Source organism: Phaenicophaeus curvirostris, chromosome 7 (assembly GCF_032191515.1).
Source record: "Phaenicophaeus curvirostris isolate KB17595 chromosome 7, BPBGC_Pcur_1.0, whole genome shotgun sequence".
In the NCBI taxonomy this organism is placed as follows: Eukaryota; Metazoa; Chordata; class Aves; order Cuculiformes; family Cuculidae; genus Phaenicophaeus; species Phaenicophaeus curvirostris.
Window position 1 is genome coordinate 24,471,820 of NC_091398.1, and position 14,628 is coordinate 24,486,447.

Sequence of the window (14,628 nt, forward strand, 5' to 3'; positions counted from 1 at the left end):
AACGTTTTTATAATATAATTCAGACTTTCTGTTATTGTAGAATAAAACCTAGCAAATTAGATAAAAATACCCAAAGGGTCTGATTTTCCAGCTTGTATACTGGTTTTTTAGGAAAGTTTTGGGATATTTGTGTGCATTATATTTTACAGCTTGTAATAAAAAGTAAAAAAAATCCACTCACTTCTATGCATATCAGACTATTCTCGCAGTAATATTTTGGCAATGTACATAGTCTTAAATGTGTTGTCTCCTTTTTTTTCCCTGTATTATTTTTGAGTTGTCGTTCCAATCTCTTCTCTTTGTAATTTGCATCTGGCTTTTTTTGGCTCTTGCCACCAGTCTTGTATTTTCTTGGGTAATTTCTTTCCTTTTATCTTGGTTTTGGTTTGGTTTTTTTTTTCTTGTTTCTTTTTTTTTCAGAAAAATCTGAAATGTGAAGTTGTAATACAGACTATAAACTAGTCAATTATTCACCTTTATCGCCACTTAAAAATGTTGTTGTCAGCAGTAATTGGAGTCGGGAGGGCTTTTCTCAGGAATGCTGTGTACAGTGACAGAAGGTGGAGGTCACTAATACTAGTGAGGAACAGCCTTTAGAAAGGGACCTGGGAAGTGACAATCTGTACCAATTGTTATATGTAATTGTTGTTGCTATATTTTATATTCAAAAAGTCTTTCCAGTGGTGGCAACAATAACAATTGTTTTTAATTCTCTTTCAGCAACAAGAACAAGATCCAACTAACTTATACATTTCCAATTTGCCGCTTTCAATGGATGAACAGGAGCTTGAGAACATGCTGAAACCATTTGGGCAGGTTATCTCTACAAGGATACTGCGGGATTCAAGTGGGACAAGCCGTGGTGTTGGCTTTGCAAGGTACTTTGGTGGCATTACCCATTCTGGCAGCATTTTTCCTTTTTTTACATTAAAAAGGCATGCATAGGAGGAAAAGGCAGAAATTATCGGAAATTATCAAGCTTTTAAAGAAAAGAGAGATCTAGATGGAGATACCAGCAAGGTTCTGTTAATTCTTCCTTTGCTGAAGTATATATAAATATGGCTGTGTCTCAGCTGACTTAGGTGGCTAAATCTGGATCTATTGCTTTTATTAGACAACTATGTAGAATAAGAGTTCACTGTCCATCTCTTCCTCTGCTTCTCTGTACTTATTTCTCTTCTTTCTCTGAACCAGAAAGCACAGGTTACACAGTACTTCACAGAAACTTCTGTGATGTTTCTGGCTTTTGAGGCTTGAGTTCGAGACAGGAGGTGATGAGGAGGAACCTCCTCCTCCCACCTTTTTTTCTTTCTTTTTCTTCATTAGTTGCTCTGAGATGAACTAATCATTGCCCTTTGAACGTAAGTCCTTTGAATTTTCTGGCTCATTAACACGCTGACATCTGGGAAAGAAAATATTTTTATTCACTTACAGTAAATCTCACCTTAAAATACTTGATAGCTTGGTCAAATATCTCTCCCAAATCATAAAGAACAAATATTTTCCATATATTAGTAGATACCTCCCAAATACTCTGGTAGTGGGAGTCTGCTTTTTCTTTGGTTAATTCAGTTATTTGTTTCTGGGTCTCTTCATCAAAGCCTTGTCTGTGCCCTTCTAGTATTTTTCTATGTCTCGTTAAGTCCTGTTTTAAACCTAGTATGGCAATCAAAATTTGGAGGCTTTAGATTGGAGATTCTATCATCAAAAATAGAGACGTGCCTTGAGCAAAGAATTGGGATCCTCAAAATATGTTGTAAAATCTTTTGTCAGCCATCAAATTCCAGCAATTCGGATGTTCAGCCAATATTGCAACAGCTCTGTGTTTGAACAAATAGCAGAATCTAAAATTAGTGCACAGAAAAGAACTGAACAAATTATATCTCCTGATGAAGCCAAAACTTTTAGGGATTGGTTTCCCTGTGAGTTGGCTATGGGCAGTTCACAGCATTGTGATTTTTTTTTTTTTTAAATCCATCCTCCAAGCCCCCAATTTATTGGCTTGGCAGATTATCCAGTAGCAAGAAGATACAATGAAGGAACAAAATTAGAAAGAATGGGATGATATTCCTTTATTTAAGAGTGAAAAAACAGCAAGTTTGATTTCTACCAGAATTTCTTCCTGTTCCCTTTGAATAAATGAAAAAATATTTCTAATATTTTTAATGTAAATTTAATTGGGCATTTTTATTTAATGCATATGCCTGTATACTTTTCATGAAAGCATTTGCATAAGTATTTGAGTGTGAACTCCATACCAGGTGTACACAGAATGTGTGTATATGTTCTTGGATGATGTACGAAGCCATACATATCCAAAAGTTATGTTTACTAATTTTGAAAAGTACTGGTACTTGCTTAAATGCAATTTTCACTTTTCAGTACTATATAGGGCAACTGAGCTAAATTTCAATAGGCATTACGCATTTATTCAGTCCTCTGTCTCTGAACTTGCTTATCAATTCTACCTTGAATCAGTGATATATTAGGAATGCTTTTATTCTAATAGAGCCGTAGGAGTTCTAGAATTTTATTTGAAAGGCCAGAAGATTTTTGTGTTTCCAAAACCTTGCTTGTATTGAAGACATTAAAAGAGATTGCTTTTAAAGTAAATATTTTCTCAGTAGGTTCTGTATTATACATTATTCATTTTATAAATATATACGATATGAGTTTTATATACATATTTTTTATTCACATGTATATATTATACATAATTTATAGAATAATCTGTTGTTGTCATATCTAGTCAGAATTTCTACCCTTCTGCAAGGTAGGTGTTGGAACATTTTCTGATAAATATTGAAGTTAAAATTGTCCAACAAACATTTAGACTTTAAATAAAGATTTTAATTTCTTGCCTTTGGAAGCATTTTATTAGGTTAATAAGGGGTAATATATTTTATCAAGTCCAGACTTGAGTCTGAAACTAAATTATATTTTATGTTTTATCTGAGGAAAAAAAAATCAGATTTCTTTGATAAAGATCCAACAATCTAGAACTTTTGAAAATTCTCTAAAAGGTATTTTTGAAACCATGAAGAAAACTTCTTGATCACTCTGTCATTTTGATGATTTTGCTTGTAGTCTATGGCTATATTTCATCAGCCTGTGCAGAAGGGCTACTGGAATTAAAAAGGTGCTGAGGCTTAGTAATTATTAGTATTTTCTGAGGTCATTGGTCTAATCTGAGGATATGAATTACAGAACTTAATGAACAAATAAAAAAAACGCAACTCTGTTCAACATTGTCCAAATATCCAAATATTTCACAGAAAGGGTCATTGGGCACTGGAACAGGCTGCCCAGGGAGATGGTTGATACACCTTCCCTGGAGGTGTTTAAGGGACAGGTGGACGAGGTGCTAAGGGGCATGGTTTAGTGTTTGATAGGAATGGTTGGACTCGATGATCCGGTGAGTCTCTTCCAGCCTGGTTATTCTATGATTCTATGGTTCTATGAACTTAGTCCCAGCTGCCAGTTAGCACTGGCATGTGTATATTGCCACGAAAAGATGTAGCTGCAACCTATGGAGCCACTCCCAGACTGGCACTATCTCACCAGTAATCCACCCAGTCTATTAAGTCTAGTTTTGACAACATAAGTGCACAAACCTGTTCACGGTGCTGAATAAATTCTCAGTAGCCATCACGGCTAAGGATGTTGTGAATGATTGTGGATAAGTCTTCCTGCTTCCTTCCAGACAGCATAGGTTCTTTATACTACAGCTGTCCAAGTTGTGCTCTGCCTAATTTCGAAGTGAATAAGGGTATTGTATTTGCAGTTCGATACTGGCTGTGGCATCAGAGTGCATTAAATGTTAACTGGGTTCAGTTTTACGTTTCTAGAGTTGTGTGATCTCAGAAAACATCCTCTCTACTGCTCACACATGGGAAAGCAAGCTGCAGAAGTGAAGCGGGAAAAAGCAAGAAATACGCTTAAAAAAATCACAAACATGGGAATCTGGATGAGTGTTTAATTTATGTAAATTATTCTTTGTTTTCTTAGAATGGAGTCCACAGAAAAATGTGAAGCAGTGATTGCTCATTTTAATGGAAAATTCATAAAGACACCAGCAGGAGTTTCTGGTATGTTGCATATATTTCGAAAAAGATGTATGAACTGGTTACTGCTTGCATAGTGGAAGCCTGTTAGGCTGATTGTTGTATCAGGTTTCTCATTCAGAGGCAAGCTTATTAATATTAAACTGTGTCTTCTTGGATGACTGTAATACTTGCTCACTTTGCTGCTGTAAACCTTTTATAGGAGTCTAGTAGTGTTCTCTCCTAGAAGACAGACAAGCAGCTAAGGTGCCTTAAGCCATCTACATACAAATTTACATCCCATATAATCCCAGCTGAAGTCAGGAAACAAGTATGTATTGTATGTATATCAGAACAGAATTTGGGTGATTGTCCATGGATGATTTTTTGGAGAGGCAAGAAATTGACTACTTTTGCCATTTGTTCATGATTTTTTCCAAATAATTTTCACAAAAAGATTTTATTAGAAAGTAGTAGATTCTACAGCAGTGCCCCAGTGCCAGGCACTTTCATTAACTGGAGAGCTGTGACTCCAGTCAAAGTAGAATTTGAGGTGGAAGATGGAAGGAGGTGAGTGAAGAAGGGCACTTCTAGAAATACTGTGCAAGGCAAAATGCAGAGAAGCTACATAGTGCAACTTTGTTGTGCACCAAGTTCCTTATCAGTTTGTCTGCTCAGTCAGCACTGTTTCTAAGAGACAGAATGTATATTCCACAGACATTTAAAAATGAGGAAAGGAAACTCAGAGCAGCAGAATAAAATAGAACAAAAAGAAGACAGTAAAGGAGGAAAGAATACATGCCTGATTTTCCAGGCAGCTTTCAGTAACCATTTTATTGAGAATCCCAGTTAGAAATTTTATAAATTATCTTGTTGATGTGGTTGCTGAAGCCACCTTTATCCTGCTGGTGAAATGTTTTATGCAGCCAGATCCTGACACTGAGAATCAAGAAAGTGGCCCTTGATAGACAGACAAGAGCATGGCTTGTTTAGTAAAGCTACATAAATCTATCCCTCAAAGTTTACTCCAGGTTGAGGTAGTCCGTGCTGCAGTAGCGATGGAAAGCTGCTTCAGAGCACAGGAGACCACTCCCTTCACCAATACTAATCCAGTGCAGGGTTTTGACTTACCCTGCTTGGCTTTGGCAGACCCTTTGCACTGGGATTGATTGCTGAGATTATTCAGTTAAAATTTGGTTATACGTAGGGTCTGTAACATTTATTTTTCTATTTAATATATTTAGCAATACGTGTTTTATGGAATGGAAAATCCCTTTAGGGGCAAGGAGGTCATGGAGTGATTTTCTCTGAACACTGCCTGTGCTCTGATCCACCCTCTGTGATTAGTTTTATAGAGCTGCTATGGCTTGGACATAATTAAGAGTAGAAAGTATGGAGAAACCAAGAGTTCAAATTAACATATAGGTGTTTCTATTGAACTAGAGCCAGTAAAATAACTATAACAGAACCTCCTATTAGTGCTTTTTAGTTTAGTAGGTTTTTTCACTTGGCGTTATCCCGTTCTCAACGAATGAGCCATCAAGCATGTCACTGCTGATCATACTCTGACACTGGTGGGCCGTTGCTGAAGCTGCCACCCTTATATGATCAGGTTCAACTAGGTAAAAATAAAAAGTTGCTGCATGGAATTGCAGCAAGAATGATTTCTGAAGGAACACATTGACCAGAAAAGTGTGATCAATTAGGGATAAGAAATTTGCACAGAACTGGTGATTGTCAGATAATGGAAACTGAGGAGAGGTCTCACAATGTGAACCACTTCACTGGCTGTAACGTCTAATGCTTACTTGATGAAGTGGTCCTCTAGGTTCTCTGAAATATGTAAAGAAGCACACACCTCCAGAGAATGATGTATGTTTGCTGTCAGCTGTCCTTGTGGTTACAAAGAACGTCTAGATGAGTTGCTTAGAAATAGATAACTCTAAATGTCAGAAAGTCAGTTAAGAGAGATGAGTCACACCCTCCATGACGCCGAAAAATACGTCAAATAAGCAGGTGCATAAGGCAGTCGTGAGAACCTTGTTTATTAAAGACCCTCAGTTTTGTTGTATAGAGTACAGCTGAGACGCCTACTTTTCCATGCTGGTGCTGTGAAGTTATATTGCTCCTAGGAAAGGAGTTCCTCACCAAATAGCAAGCATGCGTGTCCAATAACACGGTCATATTAGAAGATGCAGCTTATGCTGTCAAAAAGCGGGCAAAGTCATAGGGCAGCTGTGGCCTGGGATTACTGGCACAGATAAAAGTGGATGTATTGGGAAAACTCTTGGACAAACAAAGGTTAGGGAAATGTTTTCAAATAGTTTAGAATCCCTCGGGGTTACAGAGTAGCAAGTTCAAATACATGCAAAATAAAATTGTAGAACGGGAACTGTGTTTAAATTAAAACATTGTGTCCTAGAAACTCAGCTAAAATCAGCGAAGGGAGCTGACTATTAAAACACTGTTATCAGGATGAGGAGGGTAGGAGAGACAGGCCTGTAATGAAATAGGTGTGGGAGGAAGAACATCTGTTCAACAAAAACATGCTTTCATAATGCAACTTTGTTATTTTAACTAAGTTTAGGTTTAAATGGAAGAACGAGTTAAACACAGTTATAGGAAGCAAATGCGAAACCTCTGCTGGAGCATGAGTATCCAAAACAGGAAAATCCTCTTAATAGTCTGAGAGGGCCAAGGGTAGCACAGGGCATCTACTGTAGGATTGAGTGAGTGACTGAGCATTGATGATACTGAGCAAGCTGAAAAGAGATATAACAAGCTATTCAGGCTTTATTTCCCTGCTCTGTATTAGCTTAATGAAATATATTCATTATTTAGTGTGTCCTGGTATGTCTTCAGTCAAGAAGAAGGAAGGTTAGCTCAGAGAGCAATTTCAAATGCACTGCAAGCTGATAAAATTCTAAAACTCCTAGGAGAGGTATTTAAGTTTCACCATTTGTTCTAGTTGGGATTTGTACTTTTGTGAGGTAAATTATTGTGATAATTTGTTCTGGTTTATGGCCTATGACTTTCTCTCCATTTCTTTCAGGACTCTGATTTTTCTATTTCTTTCTCTTCTTGTGTTTATGACATGATTGTTATAATTTTGAAATAACTTCTGCATTTATTCTTACTTTTTTTCTTCAACAAATTATTGTTTTCAGTGGATAATGTGGTATCTAAAGCTTTTCTATTCTTTTGTGAACCATGAACCTCATTACATGAATTGGAAGAGCTAGAGAGTAGACTGGTAGAAGGAGCCACAACACAGATGATGATTAGTGAGGATGGAGCAGCTAACTTAGCCTCTCTCTCCTGAGAATGATACTTAAAGTTTACTGTCTTCTTATCTTGTTTTGGACACATAACAATTTTAGAAGTAATCTGCTGGACAAAATCATGAAAAGCATCTCCTCCCTATCACAGCAGCATGTAGCTGCATGATGATACATGATCATAATTACGTAAATAATTATATGAAACAGTTGTGCTGTAGAATATCTAAAGTGTATCTAAGTCTGAGTCTATTTGTCTCTCTCACGTTTAAAATGAAAAATACAGAAGTTAAAAAGTCACAAAAGTTTTATGCCTGTTTTATAGGCTTTATGGATTATTTAAATACTTCTTTTACTGAAAAATAAGTTAGATAATTTGGGTTTAATGGGTGTAAGGTAAAGAGATCATTTTTGCTGAGCAACCCATACCATTTTTGCTTCAGGAATGGTGAGTTATGGTGATGACCCAAAAATCAAATATTATCCATGACATACTCTCCTCTTCCCACTTATGATAAAGATATTGGTCACTAACATTCTGTTTTAGGGAGGAAATGGAACACAGGTGTGAAAATCCCTGCTCCTGCCTATGCTCTTGACTGTATACTAGGAAGAGGTCCACCAGGTATGGTAGACATTACTATTAGAAATTATTCTGATCTTGGACATCTTTCTAGTGCAGGAGAGGAGTAAAAAATGGAGCCTTGGAGTATTTATATTGTGGCTGTAATTTTTAAGCTTTTTCTATTTGCTTACCTTTATAAAATATCCAGCACTGCAGATACCTATATGGCAAATTGAAGCCACTTGAACTCAGATTTCTTAGTTATCATTTGCAGTTCCTTTAGAAATAACCCACGAGCCATTGTCTGAAAACTGCTGCTGAAGGATATCAAGGGATTACAGTGCTGGTGTTACTCCCGATTGTCACACTGAAGGCAGAGGAACCAAGACTTTACCCATCAGATCAAAGACCAGAAGCTTTTACTGCCCTGATTCTCATAGTTTGTAATGGCTGCTTAGTCTGAGAAGCAACATTGGATTAGAAAAGAAGAACACTACCTAAATACACTCCTGTGACAAATTATTAAACCGTGTGTAAGTTATTTAAAAATGTAATCCTCAGCTCTGCATTTAAGTGGAGAATAGGACGGTGAGGAGTACGTATTTCATTTTGCTTTAAGCATATAAGGCTACTGTTATTGAGATCTTTGGTATCACAACTTCTTTTTCGATTCCCACAGCTTTGGCAAAAGTTTCTAGCTATACAGGCTTGCTCTATCATTAAAGTGATGTTTTAATGTTAGAATTCATTAGTCCCATCTGCCTTGTCACTAGAAAATAAACAAAGTCACTAAACAATGCAGTTTAATTGCAAACTGATTAAAAGAATAGTATTTTAAAACTATTCAGTTGTATTTTTTAATATCTTGAAAGCACGTTTTATTGAAAAGACAAGATTAGCCATGTAAAGTCAATGGTGTAATCTCAAAGTCCAACATCAGAACATCAATTTTGTTCTTGCATTTATAGTATCACCTCATACGTATTCGGGTAGACACTAAAAAACTGAAGACTGAATTCTAATGTACACATGTGCACAACATATGTATGACAGGGATATATTTACTTTCTGGTCTAATATTGCATTCACATCTTTCTCCTAATGTTTTTAATTAGCCCTACAGGAGGGTTATTCAGGAGGAGATGGGCAGTGCTTTCCATGGCCAGGTTTTAAAGCCCTGTCTTACTGTTAAAGTGCAGGAAAGCTCACGGTTACAGAACTCCTCCATATCAGCAGCTCAACAGACATCTACAAACCATTGAGAGTGTCTTGTGGTTTTCATTAAGCATCAGTAGAGTGAACATTTTAAACATGGTTTCTTAGCTGCCAAGGCTTAAATCCACTGTAAGTCATAGCCTTTTACATCAGCTTAGCTTTGAGTGCAACTCTTAATATTTATACTATGCCTCTCTGTCTTGCACAAACAGACAAGTCACTGAATGATTAATAATCCCCTTCATCTCTGGGACTGCGCACTTCCCAGCAGTTAACCAATAAAAATTACTCTCCCTTCCTTCCTGGACCACAAAAAAGATTGCTTGACTGGTCTGTAGGGCTTGTTGGAGCTTTTTGTTTATGTGTATCTGTCTGTCATGTACATGTTTGTATGTGCAAGAGACAGTATCTTACGTACCTGAGAAAAATATGAGGAAAGATAAACTGAATAAATAAATTTCAGATTTAATTTTGAAGAGATTAAGGGCTATGTTCATTCCTTGGTGGGAGGGCGATCAACAGGTCATACATGGCTCCCATTAAAGTTTATCTTCTTCTCATGACCCTCCCTCTGATGACCATCAGTCATTGTGTTCTTGAAGCAGACAACACAATACTCTGGTCACATGTATGGAAGAGCAGCCAAAAATTGCAGTTAGGCTTTTGATTGCAGCAGTCCCCCCTATAAGCGTTCAGATCTTGAACTAGAATCAGGAAAGACGAATGATTTAGAACCTTCTCACAGCATCTCGGTTTGTTTTGTTATCACTTTAACATGAGTTGGAGCTTTCACAGCATTTGGCTTCATTTATGGGCCTGGTGGGGAGCAAGATAAAGCTGGACAGTCAGAAGAGCAAGGGTTCCTATGAACAGATAGGACGTTCAGTATGATGGAGCACCAGCTTCTGGCAAATCACAGATTAATGCCTTTTATTTTTTTTTTTTTATGCTGCAGGTTTTAGCTATTACAAATACATTATCCAACACATGATTAGTTCTTGTTCCATTTTTTTCTTCCTCTTCAAATTTGTCAGGAGAGTGCTTCCAATGCACCACAGAAGACATTTCATCATTTAAAATTTAACTCTCTTCAGTTATCCACTGACAAAATAAATCATATTTATTCTTAAAGTAGTTGTTTATGAGCGTTTTATTCAAGCAGTTGAACAGGTTTAGTCTGACTTTTTAAAAAACATCTTCATCTTGAGGCAATGATGGGAAATGTATGCACAAATAACACTTTCAGAAAAGTTTTGTACAGTTCACTATGTTTTTTTTTAATGAAAGCATAATGCAGCTTTAAATAAAGTATTTACTGCCGGTGAGAGCTATAATACAGAATCACAGGGCTAGAAACCACTAGGTGTTTTCCCATGTCTTCAGAAGCTGGTCTCATGCCAATTTCTTTTGACTTCATCCAAAAATTTATAGTGTGTATTCTGGAAGTCACACATGGTTGCCACAATACTAGATGGTTTGAAATAATTGTTAAGTAGCCAGAGATGCTCAGCTCCAGGAAGAGTTTTTTCTTATTTAATGCAGTTAACTTCAGTGTTAGGATCTCAGCTTTCCCTTTCTGAGTCAAAACAATTTCAGACCAGAACCTGACAATTTTACCCATATTGAGTAACATCTTCTAAGATGAACTTCTGTTATTTAAACAGAGCTGTATGTGGATTACAATTCCTTACACCCCAAGGTTATCAGTATCTAGCTTTTGTAAAGTAACATTGAATTTTCTGTCAGCATATTGATATAGTATCTCTTTGCCCCAAATATGCAGAGGCAGAAGTTGTATTTCATGGTAGAAGACCCCAAAGAAAAACTCAGTTCTGGGAATGCCAAAAATCCTCTCACAAATGCAAGATTTTGAAGACAGTGATCTCCAGTTTCTTTCTCCTGATTTAGGATTTCTATTATTTCCTTGTGCATTTACTCTGCTGTCCATAGATCTCCAGTACTTTTTCCATTAGCCTAACCTTTCTCTGGTTTATTTTATGATTATAGGAATTTAATTACCATTCTCTGTAAGATAATACATTTTAAATAAATTCAGTCTTCATGTTTAGAGTCTGACTTTCTATAGTAAAGTTGTTTGACTGCTGAATAACAGAGCATGAGTAGGAGAGGCACAAATCTCTGATGGATGTGTGGTCAGTGTTGGAGATGAGACAGGGAGTCACATACCAGTTGTCTTCCAGTCCATCCATCTTGTATAGAGAAGTCTGTCGAAAGATGTATCATGCAGGAAATGGATATTTTCCCAATAGAACCAGAGTTAGTGCTTTAGTCATGCCATCCAAAGTCATGGATGACTTGGCCATTAGTGCTAGTTTTGTGCCGCAGTTTTTAAGCCTCTGAGGTTTTTAATACCAGTCGTTTTTTGGAAATGCTGAGTTTCTTCACTCAGTACTGGCCATGGTTATACTACTAGAATTTGTTGCCTGATACAGATCTGCTAAAATTTTTCTTGGGGTGTTTTTGTGGTTTTTTTTTTTTTTTTTTTTTTTGCACATGACCCTCCCATCCTGTGTGTTTACTCCGCATTTGGAAGCTTCTGTGTTTTCTGATCCAGCCAGGTCTCATGCAGGTGCTTCCAAATGGAGAATAGCTGGAGGACTGTCATGGTAAAGCTTAGACAGCTCATGTGTAAGGAATTATTGGCAGAGAAATGTTCACATCCAAGTCGTAACAGTGCTTCCACCCTGTGATTAAGGAGGGTGTGGTGTGGTACAGCAGAGCTATGCTTCAGCCACAGGTACTCGGATGCTAGTGCAGTTTAAACTAGTAGTAGGGAAAGAATATTATGCCTACTTTTCTTTTTCATTGCTTCAGTTTTTAGATTAAAAATTGGAAGTCATGATCACAATTATGTTATGCAGTAAAACAAGCATAACGATATCATTTACTGGAAAAAAAATTAAAGAGGAATCTTGTAGAATTTCTGGTTGCATTGTGTGTTTCTTATAGTACAGAGATAAAAAGGGAATGGACAGTTGTGGCATTTTTTCAGTGCAATGTGACAGGAGATTAAGGTCCCCATTCCGCACTGCAAGTTAGAGTAGGTAGAGGTGCTGTGCCAGCTATTCTGGATGAGCAGGGAAGTTTAAGTTTTGGGACATCACTGAAACCTCTGAGGGGTGGGGGGAATATGTTTAAAGGCCTTTAGCTAGATTTGTTCTCTGCCCTCCTTAGATGTACCCGTAAGAGGCAAAACTCAGAATTCAGATGGCGGTTCTCATTCATCCCCAGACTTACAGATACATACTTGGGATGTACAGACCATATTACTTTCCAACAGGTTTTAGAGCAGTAGTTTAAAATCAGAGATATAAGGTATTCCAGATACTTTGTTTGTCTGTGGCAGCTGTCTTTGTGCTATGCTGAAAAGTTGTTAATGCTGTAGTATGAGTCTGTGTGATTAAACTGTCATATTTGGAATATAACTTAAAAGCCGTACCTCATTTGGAGCATTGAACAACTGTGTGTGAACGCTGCTTCAACCAATATTCCTTCTTTCTTCTCAGTTCCTGCAGAACCTTTATTGTGCAAGTTTGCTGATGGAGGACAGAAAAAGAGACAGAATCAGAATAAATATATACAGAATGGAAGAGCGTGGCACAGAGAAGGCGAGGTGAGACTTGTAAGTCCTCCTTCAAGCTTTAGTGTTGGTGTACAATAATGAATACTTACGAAAATGATACCTATTGAGACTTCTCAGCTTGGGTCTTTGGCATATTAAAAATGCACAAGCAACTCTTACCTGACAGTTTGTAACTCTGTAAGATACTTAACTATATCCTTCTCAAGAAGAAAAAAAGGCAAAATGAAAACCACTATATCCTACTTCATTAAAGTGAATAACGAAATCTCCTTCAAGTTGGTCAGAAAGATATCTGAGATATTTCTGATATAATAAAACTACCCAAAACATAACTTATTTACATAGAGTAAATAAACCTTTGATTTACGCAGCTCTGAAATACACATCACTTTCATAAGATTAAAATAGTATACCAGTTCAGTGCAGTATTAATTTGTTTTAGTTACAGCTTTTTTAATCTTTAATCTTCAAGATAATGGTTGCACAAGCTTACTGTGGTTTGCAGGCCCAGACACCTCATTTATATGAGAGAATAAAATTCAAATGTGTCTTCTGAAAAACAGCACTCCCCATTCATTCTTAATATATTGTAGGCAACACCCTAACATAATCATCTTCCTGCCCTGCCTCTCAATCACACACATGTTCTCTTAGCCAGGTATTTCATGGATTGCATTTTGTTCCTCATGCTGGGAACTTGGAAACTTTTATTCATAGCCAGTATCGCTGACTCTCTTCTCCATATAATTACTTCTGTCGATTGACCTTTTACAATGAAAATTAATTTTGTCAACTTTTTCTTTCTACTTTTTCTTTTAAAGGCTGGAATGACACTCACATATGATCCAACCACAGCTGCTTTACAAAATGGGTATGTTAAATAATGGTACCCTATGGAAAAAAATATTTGCATTATGAAAGATGCATGTAACTGGCATTTAATAAATATTTCTGCATTTCCTAGATTTTATCCATCACCCTACAGTATTACAGCAAACAGAATGATAACTCAGACATCTATTACGCCATATATTGCTTCTCCGGTTTCCACATACCAGGTTTGTATTTACAACTTAGTAGCTGATACAGTTTATCAGAGCTTATGTTTACCTATCAATTGCTACATCTGGTTTTATGAATTCTCCAGTAATGCTTCATTTTAATGAAGTGGCCTTTGTATGCTGTACAGTGTTACAGTGACAGCCTTAAAAACTAGAAGTATGTTTGTTTCAGGAGGCACAGTGATTTAATGAGATACGTGGTGTCTTACCAAATGAAGTCTTTAACGTGCCGATGGCTAAGGTATTTGCAGCCAGTTCTGCATTTCATGAACAATTGTTAATTTTCTCTTGGTCAGGTTCTCTTTATGTCAGTAATATATCTTCAAAGTATTCTTTCTTTAAAACCTTCTTGATTTAGTTAAATTCTATTTGAACTTTTCCCCAGGTTTTTACGGTCCAAGAAAGAGCAAGCCCAACAATGATGTGTTACGTAGTTGTACTAAGAGGGGTACAGAAACTTGCTTGATACTAGGGAAGGAAATCTGAAGAACAGTTCTGAGTTCAGATTACATTAGCATTCAAATTCAATGGTTTTATATTAGGAGTAAAGCATTCAGTAGTCTAGAAGTGTTTCTAGCCCGAAAGTTACTTTATTTTGAACAATAAATTAAAACATGAATCATACGCATTTTTTGTTCTTTGAGCCCAGTCCAAACCTTCCTGAAAAGGAGTTTTGATGGGTGTCATACCGAGTCCCCACTAAGGGATATTGACAAGCAATTCAACATGCTGAGAAATTATATGGAACAGGCTTTATATTGCAGTATAAATCCCTTGGGAATGCTAAATTTCAGGGCATTGTACGTTTCTGTTTACAAACAACATGCATTTAATGCAACTAGCATGGCATTCTCAGCTGTAT

General features: G+C 36.8%; 1 protein-coding gene across 3 annotated transcripts in view; it reads left to right on the plus strand.

The window, feature by feature from the left end:
* RBMS1 (RNA binding motif single stranded interacting protein 1) overlaps positions 1-14,628 on the plus strand; it is a 147,530-nt gene that overhangs the window by 121,504 nt on the left and 11,398 nt on the right. For 2 of the 3 annotated variants that reach the window (XM_069861233.1, XM_069861235.1), the window contains exons 5-9: positions 721-878; positions 4,009-4,088; positions 12,629-12,744; positions 13,527-13,576; positions 13,670-13,763. In XM_069861233.1, the coding sequence (XP_069717334.1) occupies positions 721-878; positions 4,009-4,088; positions 12,629-12,744; positions 13,527-13,576; positions 13,670-13,763 (498 nt within the window). The remainder of the gene's footprint in view (positions 1-720; positions 879-4,008; positions 4,089-12,628; positions 12,745-13,526; positions 13,577-13,669; positions 13,764-14,628) is intronic. The other variant, XM_069861234.1, reaches the window with a different exon arrangement.